The sequence below is a fragment of the Euprymna scolopes genome, chromosome 16 (genome assembly GCF_053919585.1).
Source record: "Euprymna scolopes isolate OS-2025 chromosome 16, ASM5391958v1, whole genome shotgun sequence".
NCBI lineage: Eukaryota > Metazoa > Mollusca > Cephalopoda > Sepiida > Sepiolidae > Euprymna > Euprymna scolopes.
Genome location: NC_136497.1, coordinates 20,590,601 through 20,605,320, shown reverse-complemented (window position 1 = coordinate 20,605,320; position 14,720 = coordinate 20,590,601). Strand labels below are relative to the sequence as shown.

Below are 14,720 nucleotides of genomic sequence, written 5' to 3'. Positions count from 1 at the left end.
AAGAAATGATAGCTGTCTCAGCTAAAATTTATTGTTTCTAAAATAGAACAAATAATTATAACTTGGTTTCTTTCATCTTAGTAATTGTGTCAGGAAAAGAAGAGACAACCTTGGTTTCTTTTACCAATTTATTTTTAATGTATGCCCTGTTTAACTTGTTCACTTAAAAAAATATGTCAAACTTTGATGACCTGTAAGTCACATAGAGGTGAGACATTTTGATATATAATTTTACTTTTATTTAAAAAAAAAAAAGTATTATCACATTATCTCTATTTCTGCCTTTTTTTCATTCAAGTATTTATCAAACCTGACCTTGACGATCACTTGGTAAGGTTGTTCTTAAACTGTTTAAAGTTTCCCCAGACTGCTAGACTTTAGAATTATCTCCCTTTTTCCTGCTACCCTGACTGTACTAACCTGCAGAAGTTTAAATGTAATGTGAAAAGACATCTTGCTGTCCGCTATTATACACAATTCCAAATAATAACCCCTTACGTCCAAGTGGCAATATGCTTTGTTTGGGAGTGAAACAGACAAAAAAGAAGGCTTCAAATATAATTTAAAAAAAAAAAAAAAAGTAAAAATCAAATTAAAATTTTAGATAACACTAGACAACAATGTTTTACTTTTTGAATGTTTAGATTTAGAGTATTTTTGCACTGCTGAATAAGAAAATTGTATCCATTTCTCTTAATCAGGTCAGGTTTTTGTGCTTTGATTTGGAAAAAAAAAAAAAAAAAATCAGATCTTGTGACAAAATCAATTACATTTTTGTGGCATGACTAGCATATCTTAAATATGTTTTTTTTAAGAAATAAAAACATATATTGATTATCTGATAAAAACATTGATTACTGTAAACTGAATGGTGAGTATTAGCATTAATAAAGCTAATAATAAAATAATAAAGTTAATAAAAATTAATAAAGCTAATAATAAAATAATAATAATAAAGTTAATAAAAATTAACAAAGCTAATAATAAAATAATAATAATAAAGTTAATAAAAATTAATAAAGCTAATAATAAAATAATAATAAAGGTAATAAAAATTAACAAAGCTAATAATAAAATAATAATAATAAAGTTAATAAAAATTAATAAAGCTAATAATAAAATAATAATAATAAAGTTAATAAAAATTAACAAAGCTAATAATAAAATAATAATAATAAAGTTAATAAAAATTAATAAAGCTAATAATAAAATAATAATAAGGTTAATAAAAATTAATAAAGCTAATAATAAAATGATAATAATAAAGTTAATAAAAATTAATAAAGCTAATAATAAAATAATAATAATAAAGTTAATAAAAATTAACAAAGCTAATAATAAAATGATAATAATAAAGTTAATAAAAATTAACAAAGCTAATAATAAAATGATAATAATAAAGTTAATAAAAATTAATAAAGCTAATAATAAAATAATAATAATAAAGTTAATAAAAATTAATAAAGCTAATAATAAAATAATAAAGCTAATAATAAAATAATAATAATAAGGTTAATAAAAATTAATAAAGCTAATAATAAAATAATAATAATAAAGTTAATAAAAATTAACAAAGCTAATAATAAAATAATAATAATAATAATAAAGTTAATAGAAGTTAATAGAAGTTAATAAAGCTAAGTACATGTGAATTGCATGTTGCATCACCAGGCTTCGAACTCTTGAAATGCTCAGCAGCAGTGAAGTTTCTTTTCAGAATCCAACAGTAGTCAGCCATCATAAATGCATCACAGCGACTCTAATGCCAGGTCTCCATCTCTTCTAGGTCCTGATTGAATCTCTTCCCCTGCTCATCACTCATTGAATCCAGGTTCTCAGGAAACTGGTTCATATGTGAAAGTAGGTAGTGCATCTTAACGCTCAACTTGCAGCTCAGCTTTCTGAAAGCAGTCAGCTGATGTTTTGGACAAGTTTTGCATCGTTTCTGGCCTTATTGTTGCTAGAAAGTTTGACTCTACTAGGATAAATGCCTCCCATGCTTCCGGTTCCACTTTGTTCATTGAGTTTTTGAACTCTGGATCTCTGAGCTGCCGGACCTGAGGACTGTCAATGATGCCAGCTTTCAACTTCTCCGTTGTCAATTTTGAAAAATCTTGGCACAAGTAAGTGAAGCAGTCCTTGTCCAGAGTTTTTGCTGAACTGCTTGATTAAGCCAAGCTTGATGTGCAGTGGTGGGAAGAGTATTCTTTGTTCACCAGAAGGTTGTTGATGACGTTCCTTTCCTTGCAAAGCACCAATTCCTCTTGCACAGGCCAGTCCTTCTTTGTGTAAGCTGAGCACTAATTTTTGGAAGATTTTGAGATTTTATGACTTAAAACTGATGCCTTTTCGACGTAATCACCCAGAACTATCAGACCTGAATACTTCTTGTCATTAAAATAATCATTTTCAATGAAAATATGACATTTTACCCCCACCAATTTCTAAATTCTCCACACATGTGTACATGTGAACAAAAACATAAAAAAACTTGACATGATTGAGCAAAACTTATGTGATTTTTGGATTCAGCGCATCACGAATCTTAAATGAGCTGAAAAACACAACAAATTTGTTGGTGACCAATGTAATAGAAAGCTATTAATAAAAATTGTTTTTGTTGGCTTTGCAGAACCTGATTGAGTTTTGTGAAGGGAAAAGAAAAATCAGTTACATCAATGTTTGTTGCATTTTAAATTGAGAACCCAATATCTTCAAACAGCCTGATCTGCTAGCACCATACTGAGTAGATCAGAACTGAAACGGATGAACATAAAAGTGGAAATAAGTTTATTTTATAAATAAATTTCACTTGCTTTAAGTTTCACTTTAGTCACTGACAACATATGTGTGATGCCTATATAAAAAATTTTTAGATGAAAAAATTTGTTTTCATGTGTGTTATATTTTTCAACTCCAATTTTGCAATGTTCATTTTGTTTTTTAAATTTATTTACATTTTTAATATATTCCAAATATTTTAACTTGTTTTCATTTTTTTTTTGTAGGAACATGAAGATAAAATCAATATGCGCATCGCTCTTCCTGCATTCTTCCTCATCTTCGTAGGGTTGCTTTTGTTTTGTTTACTTTGTTGTCGTCAACCAGCTGCCCTCGACAAACACAAGTCACACTGATGTCCATTGACGGAATACATTCCTTGGGGGTTATTTATTTTGCAAATAAATTTATCCTTTACACGATGTGTTTTTATTTATCTTTATTATAAAATTTATTTGAAAATTTTTTTTTGAGCTGAGATCTTCTGTATAGAATTTTAAAATAGTGCTGAACAAGAGATTGTTGTTATCTGTATATTAATACCGTAGTACATTTTAACGTGTTTACGTAGGTACGTGTCCCATGATTTTCAGATTATTCTTCGATATTTGATCGAGAAATCCTATTTATTAAACAGGAGGATAGAAGGTGATAACGAACATTAAATTATTAGTATATAGATATGTTCATTTGATATTCGTAGTATGTTATCGCATTCTATCCTTCTTTTTAATAAGTAGCATCTCCTGGTCACCAAAAGCACAATGTAAAGAAAAAATATAAAAAAAGAAAATGATGTAGTTTTTGGGCCGTACATGAAGCTAAAGTATACCTTCTTTGTCTTCTGGTAGTATTCATCCTGTCTAAAGATTGTATAATGATATTGTGGGGTTTCCGTTCGCGCTGGCCATCCATATAATGGAAATATGTCACAGACTCCTATTGGAGATAAACTGTAATAGTCAGATATATTCTGGCACTACATTAACCAGATTACTTAGATAAATACTTCTACAATTTTAATAAAAGGGCTAGAATAATATCGTGGGGTCTCCATTCACACTGAACTCCAGAATGTCCAGCAGCAATATATTACATATGAAAGATGCTGCTGTGGAATTTCCAGAGATCCCGCAAGTTTATATAAATAAATTATATTATTTTGTTATATTCACAGCATTTTGCTTGTGTTCTCCTTCCTCTGAACCAAAGTCAACAGTCCTCGCCATTATTGAAATGTTTTTTCTCTGAATGCAATATTTTGCTGGTCCTGTGCAGTTCTAGGAGGTTCAACCTTCCAGGCTTTGCTTTGTCCCTTTTGAGCAGTCATTAGTTTCAGGCTAATTGTTTGAATTTTCTCAACTAGAGAATGCCGACAGGGCTGCCCAAGTATTTGTTGCAGGCTGGAGTGTTTTTTTTTCTCTGAGGCAATGACTCTTGAATCCGACTTTCCGGCACTTGTCATATCTTCCTGATGTGAGAGTGAGATGAATGCTACTCCTTGCAAAAATTTTCTTGTTCTTCTGATGTTATGCATAGTAGTAGTCATCTGGATGTTGTATAACTATGCTTGCTTCTACAACAACAGCAAATTTATAAGTCAACCTATCAACTGCTGTTTGTTTGGTGATCATCATTCATGATGATGAATTTGTTGACATTCGTTTCCCCAATATCTTTCTATTAGAATATCGGGTATTACAGGAGGGACCACACAAAGGTTGCCAACATCCATAAGTGAAAATGTTTCTGTGGAATGAACTGGGTTTGAACTTGGTACACCCAGGTTATCAATCCACATCACTCACCACTGGACCACCATCACCTGCCTGCTGCTGTTGTAGAAGATGCAAGCATAGTCATGTAGATCAGCTTTTTTTAGCAGTGGTAAAACATGTATCAACTGTGTGTAGTAGTCTGCATATTAAAACCAGGAAAATAAAACCACTTGTAGATTTACAAAGATATTCTTTTTACATTTGTTGCAATATGTTGGACTTGTAATGGGGTATGATCCCACACAGTCGGACGATTCTGTTTATAAATGATGCTGCTAGGAACTGACGAATCGAATTAATTCACGTTCTGCTACCAACCAATCAGAAACCAGAATTGCTTCATAAATATTAAACCTTTTCTGGAGCAATTTCACATTTTTTTTTTCTTCCCCGTCTCGACTGTAAGAATATTTTGCTCTGTGGAACTGTCTACTGCAAACAAGTCACCTCTCAAAACTTGTTTAGAACAACGAACCATCGGAAACTGTTTTGTCTACCGTGAACCAGTCACCTCTCAAGACTTGTTTAAAACAACGAACCATCTGAAACTTTTATGAAACTAAACATGGCTTACACTTCTAGAACATTTTTCTGTAGAGAATACTTGATCCTGTTTTATGCTTATGTGATCATAGATATTCCTGAAAGGGGGATTTCTGTGACCCTTCAAAATGTACATCTGTCTCAATCTATCTTGGGAAACAAAGAAAGTGAGATACCAATCCTTTGTTTCCTCTTCACATAGTTCCAAAGAGCTACTTTCTGTATTCAGACAATGCTGATCATGACTGATGGAATGAGGACAATCTACCTTCATGGATTAAAGAAAATATTCATATCAAAATTTTGTAGAGATTTCTAAGTTTGAAAAGATGCACCTAAAAAAAGTTACAGGTTACATTGGTTGAAACATGATGAAAATGACGAGCAAGATGTGAATAGTCAGAGTAATAGATTTTTTTTCAACGCCTTCAACTCTCACATATGAAGACAGTTAACAACCAAGTTGATCTGGATGCAAACATAACCTCAGTTCATCCAGTAGGATTTTTATTTTATTCGAGCAGGCCTCCTGGTCGTAAAATACACATAAATATTATATTTTATTTAATGCAGAATTCTTATTTATTGAACGGAACATTAAATTCTTTTTTTTTTTTAAAAACTGAGACATGTGCATGCGGGTGTTGTTTTGTCTAAAATGTTCACTTCTTGTAAAAAAAAAAAAAAGTACTCAAACTGAAATCAAAACCTAAAGACAGTGAGTTAGGTACGATAACTATTAGGCCAGCTTGACACAATCATTAAAAAGTGTTTTCAAACCTACTTATTCTTAACATAAGTAATGTCGTGAATTACTCGTGCATATTCATTTGTAAAACTGTTAACAAACATAAAAATCCAAAGCCCCCCCCCTCCTTCATGGACCAATTTTTCGATTTTGACCCATTAACAGCCTATTTTCCAAATGAAAACTGATTAAAAGTTTTCCACATGTCTGAATACCCTATATACCAAATTTCAAGACTGTAGATAAAAAAATTTGTTGAGAATTGTCCTAACACACACTTTCTCACCTTTTAGAGATATATAAATAGATTAGCAGGGGGTACCCGGCGTGGTCCGGGTGTTTGTAGGTGTGTGTGTGTTGGCCAGGTGTTTGTAGGTGTAAAAGGAAAAAAAAATTTTAGTAGAAAAGTAGGCTTGAACCCTGAACCTTTGACGTGGAGATGGAAACAAAATGGAAAAAAACTCCTGGGACTTAGCCATCTTGGCTACGAGAGAAGAGGAATGAAAAACCTCTTAATTTAACGTTTATAAAATGAAATTAACAGGTGCGAGAACCTTAAGTCGCGTGATGTTTGACCTTGAAACATGACGCAGCTGCAAGCCAGTTTTCGATTGTTTTATACTGAAAAGCGAAAGATACACATGACGCTCTAAAAATCTGGAAAAAAATAACGCGTGAAAGTTGGGCAAATTAAATAGACAGGCGACCCCCGTTCGTAACTCATATATATTATCATTTAGATGTGATATAAAAAGTTTTAAGAAGGAATGAGCTGACCAAAAAGTCCAGCGAAAAAAGCCTTTTACAGACATACACAAAAAGCGAACATACATACATACATACACACATTTTTGCATTTATATATATAGATTATATTTTAAAAAAACAAAACATAATTTCGTAATGATATCTTTAAATGGATTGGATTGTTCGTACTCATCTTGTTTATTATTCTCACGTTTTGACTGATGTAACCTACAACCTCCAGGTGTATCTTCATAATAGCTATTATTGGTAAATGGTGAAAAAGAATTTTTTATTTTTATTTTATTTTATTTTTTTCCCCAATGAACTGTAGTTGTTAGAATTCAAATTGTGATATGTTTATGAAACAATGAACGTTGGGTCATTTCCATTTTTTTTATAAATTTAAGTTTTTTTTTTTTTTTTTTTACAAAGGTATCACCACATTATCAAGGCCCAGAGGCCACTCAAGGATAAGGGTTAAAGAGTGTACAGTAGAAATTGGTCAATATAGTAATCATTAGTAATGAAAATTTGGTAAATTTAATAACTTATATGGAACGGCTCATCAAGAACTTATTTACTTTAGACTTGAACACAACCATATTGTAGTCAGCCGGAAAGCAGGAAAACGGAAGACAATTCCACAGGCGTGCAGTTCTAAGAAAGAAGCTTTGTTCATGGAATCTACGTTTAGGTTTAGGCACAGATAAAGAGTGGGGGAAATTATTGATAGTGTTTACAGCTAGACGAGTGTTTCTTGTGAAAGTTTGGCGAGGGGGGACCATAGATTGAAGCTCAGTTGAACACTTTCCATGAAAATAACGATACATCAGAGACAAACTCGCAACATCTCTTCTGTGAGATAGAGGTTGCAAGGAGGAGAAAAGGACATCTCCTACGAGGCTACGAAGTCTATTTTGAACTCTATCAAGGCAGGACAAGTCCTTTCTAGCAACTCCTGCCCAGATGTGGCAACAGTATTCCATCCTTGGACGTACCTGGCTCTTATATAGGTAGAGAATAGCATCAGCAGTGAGATATCTACTGGATCGATAGAAAGATCCCACCATTTTTCCAGCGGCCTTGGCAACAGATTTGATATACGTGTTCCATTTAAGATCAGGAGTAATGGTCAAGCCCAGAAGCTTGTCAAAACTTGAGGCCTCCTGAAGACGAGAGCCATTCATTTCAATTGATGACAAATGTGAATTAGAATGTTGATGATGTAAAGAGAGAAGCTTGGTTTTAGATGCATTAAAAGTAACCAGCCACTCCTTTCCCCATTGTACTACGTGCTCAAGATCAGAGGAGAGAGAATTGGAGAGAACTTGGTCGTTTACTGTCTTAGATGTGGTACCATAAATGGTAGTGTCGTCAGCATAAATGTCTACAAATGATGTAAGGATATGATTTGGAAGATCATTAATGTAGATCAGGAAAAGAGTTGGGCCCAGGATGGATCCCTGAGGGACACCGGCATTAATACTGTGAGCTTCTGATTTTTGCCCCTCAACTACTACTCTTATGAACCTATCAGAAAGAAATGATTTAATAATTGAGAAGACTTTTCCAGCTATACCATAGCTAGCGATCTTATGAAGTAAACCTTTATGCCATACCCTATCAAAGGCTTTAGATATGTCAAGAGCAATTGCCCTAGAGAGATTGCCACCGTCGAGAGATTTGCTAATCCTATGCGATATAACTGTAAGGACATCTGCTGTAGATCTAGCAGAACGGAAACCATATTGAGTGTCACTAAGAAGGTTATTTTTGTTGAGATGTTTGATTACTTCTGTATTTAACACAGATTCTAGCAACTTACTCATGACGCACAGGAGACTTATTGGCCTGTACTGAGAGGGGGATGAGCGATCATCTGAATTCTTAAATACAGAGCATACTGATGAGATTTTCCAGGGAGATGGGAAACTATTCTCCTTAAGACAACGTTTAAACAGTTTTGTAAGTATGGGCGCTAATTCAGGTTGAAGTTTTTTGAGTACTATAATTGGAATACCATCAGGGCCAGTTGCTTTACTCGAATCAAGGTTTTCGATTAGCTTCGCAACATCACGTACAGATATACGTATATCACATAGCGTGTTTTCTGATACAGGAGGAAATATTGGAGGTTGGCGGTCTTGGTCGCAAAGGGTAGAATTAGCTGCAAAGTTCTTGACAAACAGTTTGGCTTTGTCTGATGCTGATGAGATTACCTCAGGTCCATTGATAATAGTTGGGATGGAGCACACGCTTCTGTTCAGGATTCTGTTTGCTATTTGCCAAAACTGGTGGGAACCAAGCCGCTGCTCAGCTACTTTGGACTTAACAGATTGAGCATACAACACTCTTGCGTTCCTTATTACTTTCTTACAATGGTTGCTGGCAGTCCTGAAAACGGCTTTAGTTTCCATACATCTATTACGTTTGAAGCAGTGGAAAAAGTGATTTCTGTGCGCAATGGCAGCAGCACATTCTGGAGAGAACCATGGCTGGCTGTTAGGTTTTTGCTGAAACTTTTTAGAGGGTATGAAATGGTCAATACCTACAATTAACCATTCAGTTAGGTCTAATACTATAGAGGACACATCCTCTGTGTCTGTACCAATTTGATGTTTCTGAATTTTTGAGATGGGGATTGATAATTTGTATCCTTTGGATAGTTCAGACTACTATTCTCATCTTGGTTGTTATATCGACTGAAATGTTGTGAGAATAACAACCAATATGAGAATAGTAGTTTGTACAATACAAATTATAAATCCTCGTCTCCAAAATTCGGAAACATATCTGTAAATGTTTATAATTATCAGCAAATTTCGTTTGACATGATGAAAGCCAAAAAATTTGCCAAAATTTCTTTCTCCTTTTAAGATTTAAAAGATTTTTCAGATTTTCATACTAAATTAGAAAACCTATGCCCTGTTGAGTAAATATTTGTTAGAAATCATTAAATATACAATTTCTTAAGTTTGGCATCTATATATATAAAAAGAAAAATGTGTGTGTGTTTGTATGTCTCGCAAAAACTTTTGACAGAGGTGACTGATTTTCATGAGATCAGTATCGTTTTGAGGCTCGACCATTCGGATGACAAATATGGAAAAATTGGCTAAAAACATTAATTCCTTCACCCTCAAATCGACACTTTTCTACAAGGAGGGGGTAACAAAAAATTGTTCCTTCATGACAATTTAGTCATACAAAAAGCGGTCTTTCTTGAATTAGTTTGAATATAAAAAAAACAACACAATTTTGCTGACATGGTTATAACTCCGTTGGTTAAGTAGCACCATCGCTATCTTAAGTTGCACGTTTGAGCCGAGATTTCAGATTTTTTTTTTTTTTTTCAATATTTTTTAATATTGAAATCGGGTTATCTATGCCATTTTTTTTCGTTTTTATTTTCATTATATTCTGTTTTTTTTTTTTTTGTTTTTGTTTTTCCGATTTTTTTTTTCATAAGTTTTAACATCGTTCACTTATTCTTTATTTTGCACCACGTTTTTTTTTTCATCACGTCCGCTGTTGTTTTTTTTTGTTTTTTTTTGATATTTTTAAGAATTTTTAACATTTTTTTTTTTCTTCTTTTTTTTTTTTTTTTTTTTTTTAAAATAATATTTAAACAGGGTTATTACATTCGCTTAATCTTTATTTTCTATTTTGGTTTGATTTACCCCTTCCCCATCTCCAAACACCTGGGCAGCACCGGGTATCCCCACTAGTCTATAATATAAATCTCACCTGTCTGTTAAATGTATGTATGTCTGCCTAAAACTTTCGACAGAGGCGGCAGATTATCACGAGATCACTATTGTTTTGAAGCTCAACCCTTCAGACGACAAATATTGAAAAATTGGCTAAAAACATTAATTCCTTCACCCTCTAGAGGGAGGGGTCGCTTTTTTCGCCGATATTTGCAAAAGTCATCCCCTCTTTTTGATTGACTAGCCTTAATTTAAACCTTCGCCACTTCCAGTTTGACAATGGACGCAACGGCAAAGACGTCACGTTTTTTTTTCTTCTTTTCATATTCTTTTCCTCCTTTGCAGTACAGGTTCGAACCTGCTTGCCTACTACGACTTTTTTTTTTTTTTCAACACACACCTCCAAACATCCGGGCACCCAGGTTAGTTGTTTTATAAAGCACCAACAATCAGTTATGGCTGCTACTACTGCTTTCAAACTTTCAAACATTGCTGCGGGGTTTATTTTAGCGGAGGATTATTTAAAGGAGATAATTCCTATTTAATAATAAAAGAAGCATTACTGAAACAGTTTACGAAAATCAATTAAAAAAAAAAAAAAATTATATCAAATATTCATCCCATTTGATTTTTGGTCTCATGCCAAAAGACATATCCGGAAGACCAAGGCTGAGATGTTCCACCTTCATCTCCTGGAGTTTCTTTGGCGGGAAAGGGAGAAGTATTCCTTCATCTAATTCTTGCGATAAGAGATCACTGTGTGATATAATTTTTTTTATTAACTTTATTTTTAGTTTTGACATTGTTTCATTGTTACAGTTTAGTTATTTTTGGCTTTGTGTTCGTTAACAAGCTTAATTATTTTATTACTTAACATTTTATTAATAAAATTTACTTATTTTATTCACATTGTTTCATTTTTAGTTTGTTCACTTGTTTCCAACTTGTTTCGTTTTTCGACTGATTATAATTGTTCATGTATTCGTGTATTAATATTTTTTTATTTGTATTCATTGTTATTATTATTCAGAAATTTGTGTATTCGTTTTTTGTTGAAGTTTGATAATGTTGTTCATTTTCATAAACTTTTTTTTTGTTTTACAAAGGAGTCACTGCTTATCAAGACCTTGAAGCCACTCGAGGATAATAGTTAATGAGTGTACAGTGGTCAAAATGAACATATCATAGTAATCGTTAGTAGTGGAAAATTGGTAAATTGGATTACTTCAGGGGATGACTCATCAAGAATTTGTTTACGTTGGACTTGAAGACAACCATATTGTAGTCAGTTGGAAAGCAGGAACACTGAACAGAGTTCCACAGACATATAGTTCCAAGAAAGCAGCTTTGTTCATGGAATCTACGTTTAGGCACAGATAAAGAGTGAAGGAAATTATTGATAATGGTTTCAGCTAGACTGGTGTTTTTCCTGAAAGTCAGGACAGAGGGGATCATAGATTGGAGCTCGGACGAGCACTTGCTATGCAAATAACGATAAAACAGAGACATGCTCGCAACGTCTCTTCTGTGAGAAAGAGATTGCAAGGAAGAGGAAAGGGTATCCCCCACTAGGCTACGAAGTCTATTTTGAACTCTGTCAAAGCAGGATAGAATGCTTCGAATAGCTTCTGCCCAGATGTGGCAACAGTATTCCATCCTTGAACGTACTTGGCTCTTATACAGATAGAGAATTGCATCAGTAGTGAGATATCTACTGGAGAGGTAGAACAATGCCACCATTTTTTCCAGCAGCCTTGACAACAGATTTGATATACGTGTTCCATCTCAGATCAGGAATAAAGGTCAAACCTAGGAGCTTGTCAAAATATTGAGCCTCCCCAAGATGAGAGCCATTTATTTCGATTGATGCCAGACGGGGATCAAAACGTTGATGATGGAAAGATAGAAGCTTGGTTTTAGATGCATTAAAATTAACCAGCCACCTCTTTCCCCGTTACATCATGTGATCAAGATCAGGAGAGATAATCAGAGAGAATTTGGTTATTTACAGCTATTGAAGTGTTGCCATAGATGATAGTGTTGTCAGCATAAATGTCTATGAATGATCTTAGGATGTGATTTGGGAGATCATTTATTTAGATCAGGAAGAGAGTTTGGCCCAAGATGAACTCCTGAGGGATTCCAGCATTAATACTGTGAGCTTTTGATTTCTGCCCATTAACCACTACTCATATGAATCTACCAGTGAGAAATGATTTAATAATTGAAAAGACATTTCCAGCTATACTGTAACTGGAGATTTTGTGGAGTAGGCCATTATGCTATATCCTATCAAAGGCCTTTGATATGTCAAGAGCAATTGCTCTAGAAAGGAAGCCTCTGTCGAGTGATTTGCTAATTCTATGAGATATAATTGCTAGCACATCTGCTGTAGATCTAGCAGAAAGGAAACCATATAGCATGTCACTGAGGACACTATTTTTGCTGAGGTGGTTGACTACTTCTCTATTAAAACAGATTTCACCAACTTACTCATGGTGTACAAGAGACTGCTTGGTCTGTATTTAGAGGGATGTGATGGATTACCTGAATGTTTAAATATGGACATACTGATGAGGTTTTCCAAGGTCTTGGGAAGCAATTCTTCTTAAGACAGTGCTTAAACAACTTTGTAAGTATGGGAGCTAGTTCGGGTTGAAGCTTTTTGAGCACCATAATAGGAATATCAGCAGGGCTACTTGCTTTAGTGGAATCAAGATTTTTGATTAGCTTGCCAATATTATGCACAAATATTTGTATGTCGCATAGCGTGTTTTCAGACACAGGAAGAAATAGTGTTATCAGAAACAGGAAGAAATACAGGAGTTTGGTGCCCTGATCACATAGCATTAACTGTAAAGTTTGGGTGAAAAGTTTGGCTTTGTCCGATACTGATAAGATTACTTGAGGTCCATTGATGATGTTTGGAATAGAGCACACACTACGGAGCCTGTTTGTTATTTGGCAAAATTGGTGGGAACCAAGCCACTGTTCAGCTACTTTGGACTTGACGGACTGAGCATACAACTCTCTCACATTCTTTATTACTTTTTTTTACAGTGGTTGCTGGCAGTCCTGAAGGTGACTTTAGTCTCAGTACATCTATTATGTTGGAAGCAATGGAAACTGATTTCTGTGTGCAATGGCAGCAGCATATTGTGGAGAGTTCCATGGCTGACTATTAGGCTTTTGCTGGAATTTTTTGAATGGTATGAAGCGGTCTATAACTACAATTTACCATTCTATCAAGTCTGATACCATGGAGGATATGTTCTTTTCAAACAGGGAATGTAGAGGTAGATCTGATATAAATGTATGAAAGCTATCCCAGCCAGCTATAGAGTATCAATATACTGTACAAAGCAGAGGTATGTCAGAGGACTTATTACATTTTGGTTTTATTTTAACAGATACAACTGAGTAGTCGGAAGATCCCAGTGGGGACAGAACAAAAGAGGAACATAATTCAGGGCAAGTTGTGAGAAAAAGGTCTAGGAGACTTGTATACTGATCATCAGTGCTGGGCACAAATTTGGGTTCATGAACAATCTGAGTTAAGTCATAAACAATGGAGAAATCGTGTCAGAACCTCCTCTCCTCATCTGTCTTGTTTGAGTGGTGTGACGTCAGCAAAGCGAACATTCAATCTCTCTACCTCTCTATCTATCTGACGTTAATATTTACTCTCTATATATATCTTGCTATCTCTCTCTCTTCCTAAGACCTAATCAGCCAGACAACCTCCTCTCTCTGTAAATGATGTGGCGTGGCAGTCACTTGGCTGGGGGAAGTGGGGCAGAGGTTGGGTGTGAAAATCGCCACAACGAGCGGAAATATGTCATCATGGCAACCAGACAGCGAACGTTTGAGGTGGGAAAAGCGGAACACGAGGGGATTTGAAAATAAGAAATAAAACAGTTGGCGTAAAGACGGCGGTCCAGTCCGGTGTGTAAGCATTACCTCCGAGAATCGAACCTCATCGAAGATTGAGATTTGAATTAATTGAATTGCGGATTATTATTCAAATATGATCGTATTGCCGATTGAACTCACATTTATTCTTCTTTGGAATTATGATTCGAGGAAAAGATAGACTTTCGCCATCTCAGCTTTTTTCTTGGATATCGTGTTTGTGAACTTATGATCCGTGTTTACCCTAACGGACAAAACAGATAAGTTTTGCCTATCTCATGCCAATTTCTTTTCTTATCCACAAACTTTTCCACATATTATATTGTAATTGCATGTCGCATACATCTGGCAAACATTCCAAAGATACGTCTATCTCACTCATCCTTTTTATCGGAGCTTCTTCTTCTTCTTCTTCTTCTTCTTCTTCTTCTTCTTCTTTTTTGTATATAAAAGTCTTTATTGAGTTTTAAACTTTGATTGAGTGTTTGTTTCGTCATTCAT

General features: G+C 34.3%; 1 protein-coding gene across 1 annotated transcript in view; it reads left to right on the top strand.

Annotated features, from left to right (window-relative positions):
- Window positions 1-3,203, top strand: part of LOC145295871 (thioredoxin domain-containing protein-like) — a 50,111-nt gene extending 46,908 nt beyond the window's left edge. Inside the window, exon 9 of the mRNA XM_080141607.1 lies at window positions 3,009-3,203. Coding sequence (XP_079997733.1) covers window positions 3,009-3,137 — 129 coding nt within the window. The 3' untranslated portion in view covers window positions 3,138-3,203. The remainder of the gene's footprint in view (window positions 1-3,008) is intronic.
- Window positions 3,204-14,720: the final 11,517 nt, after the last annotated feature.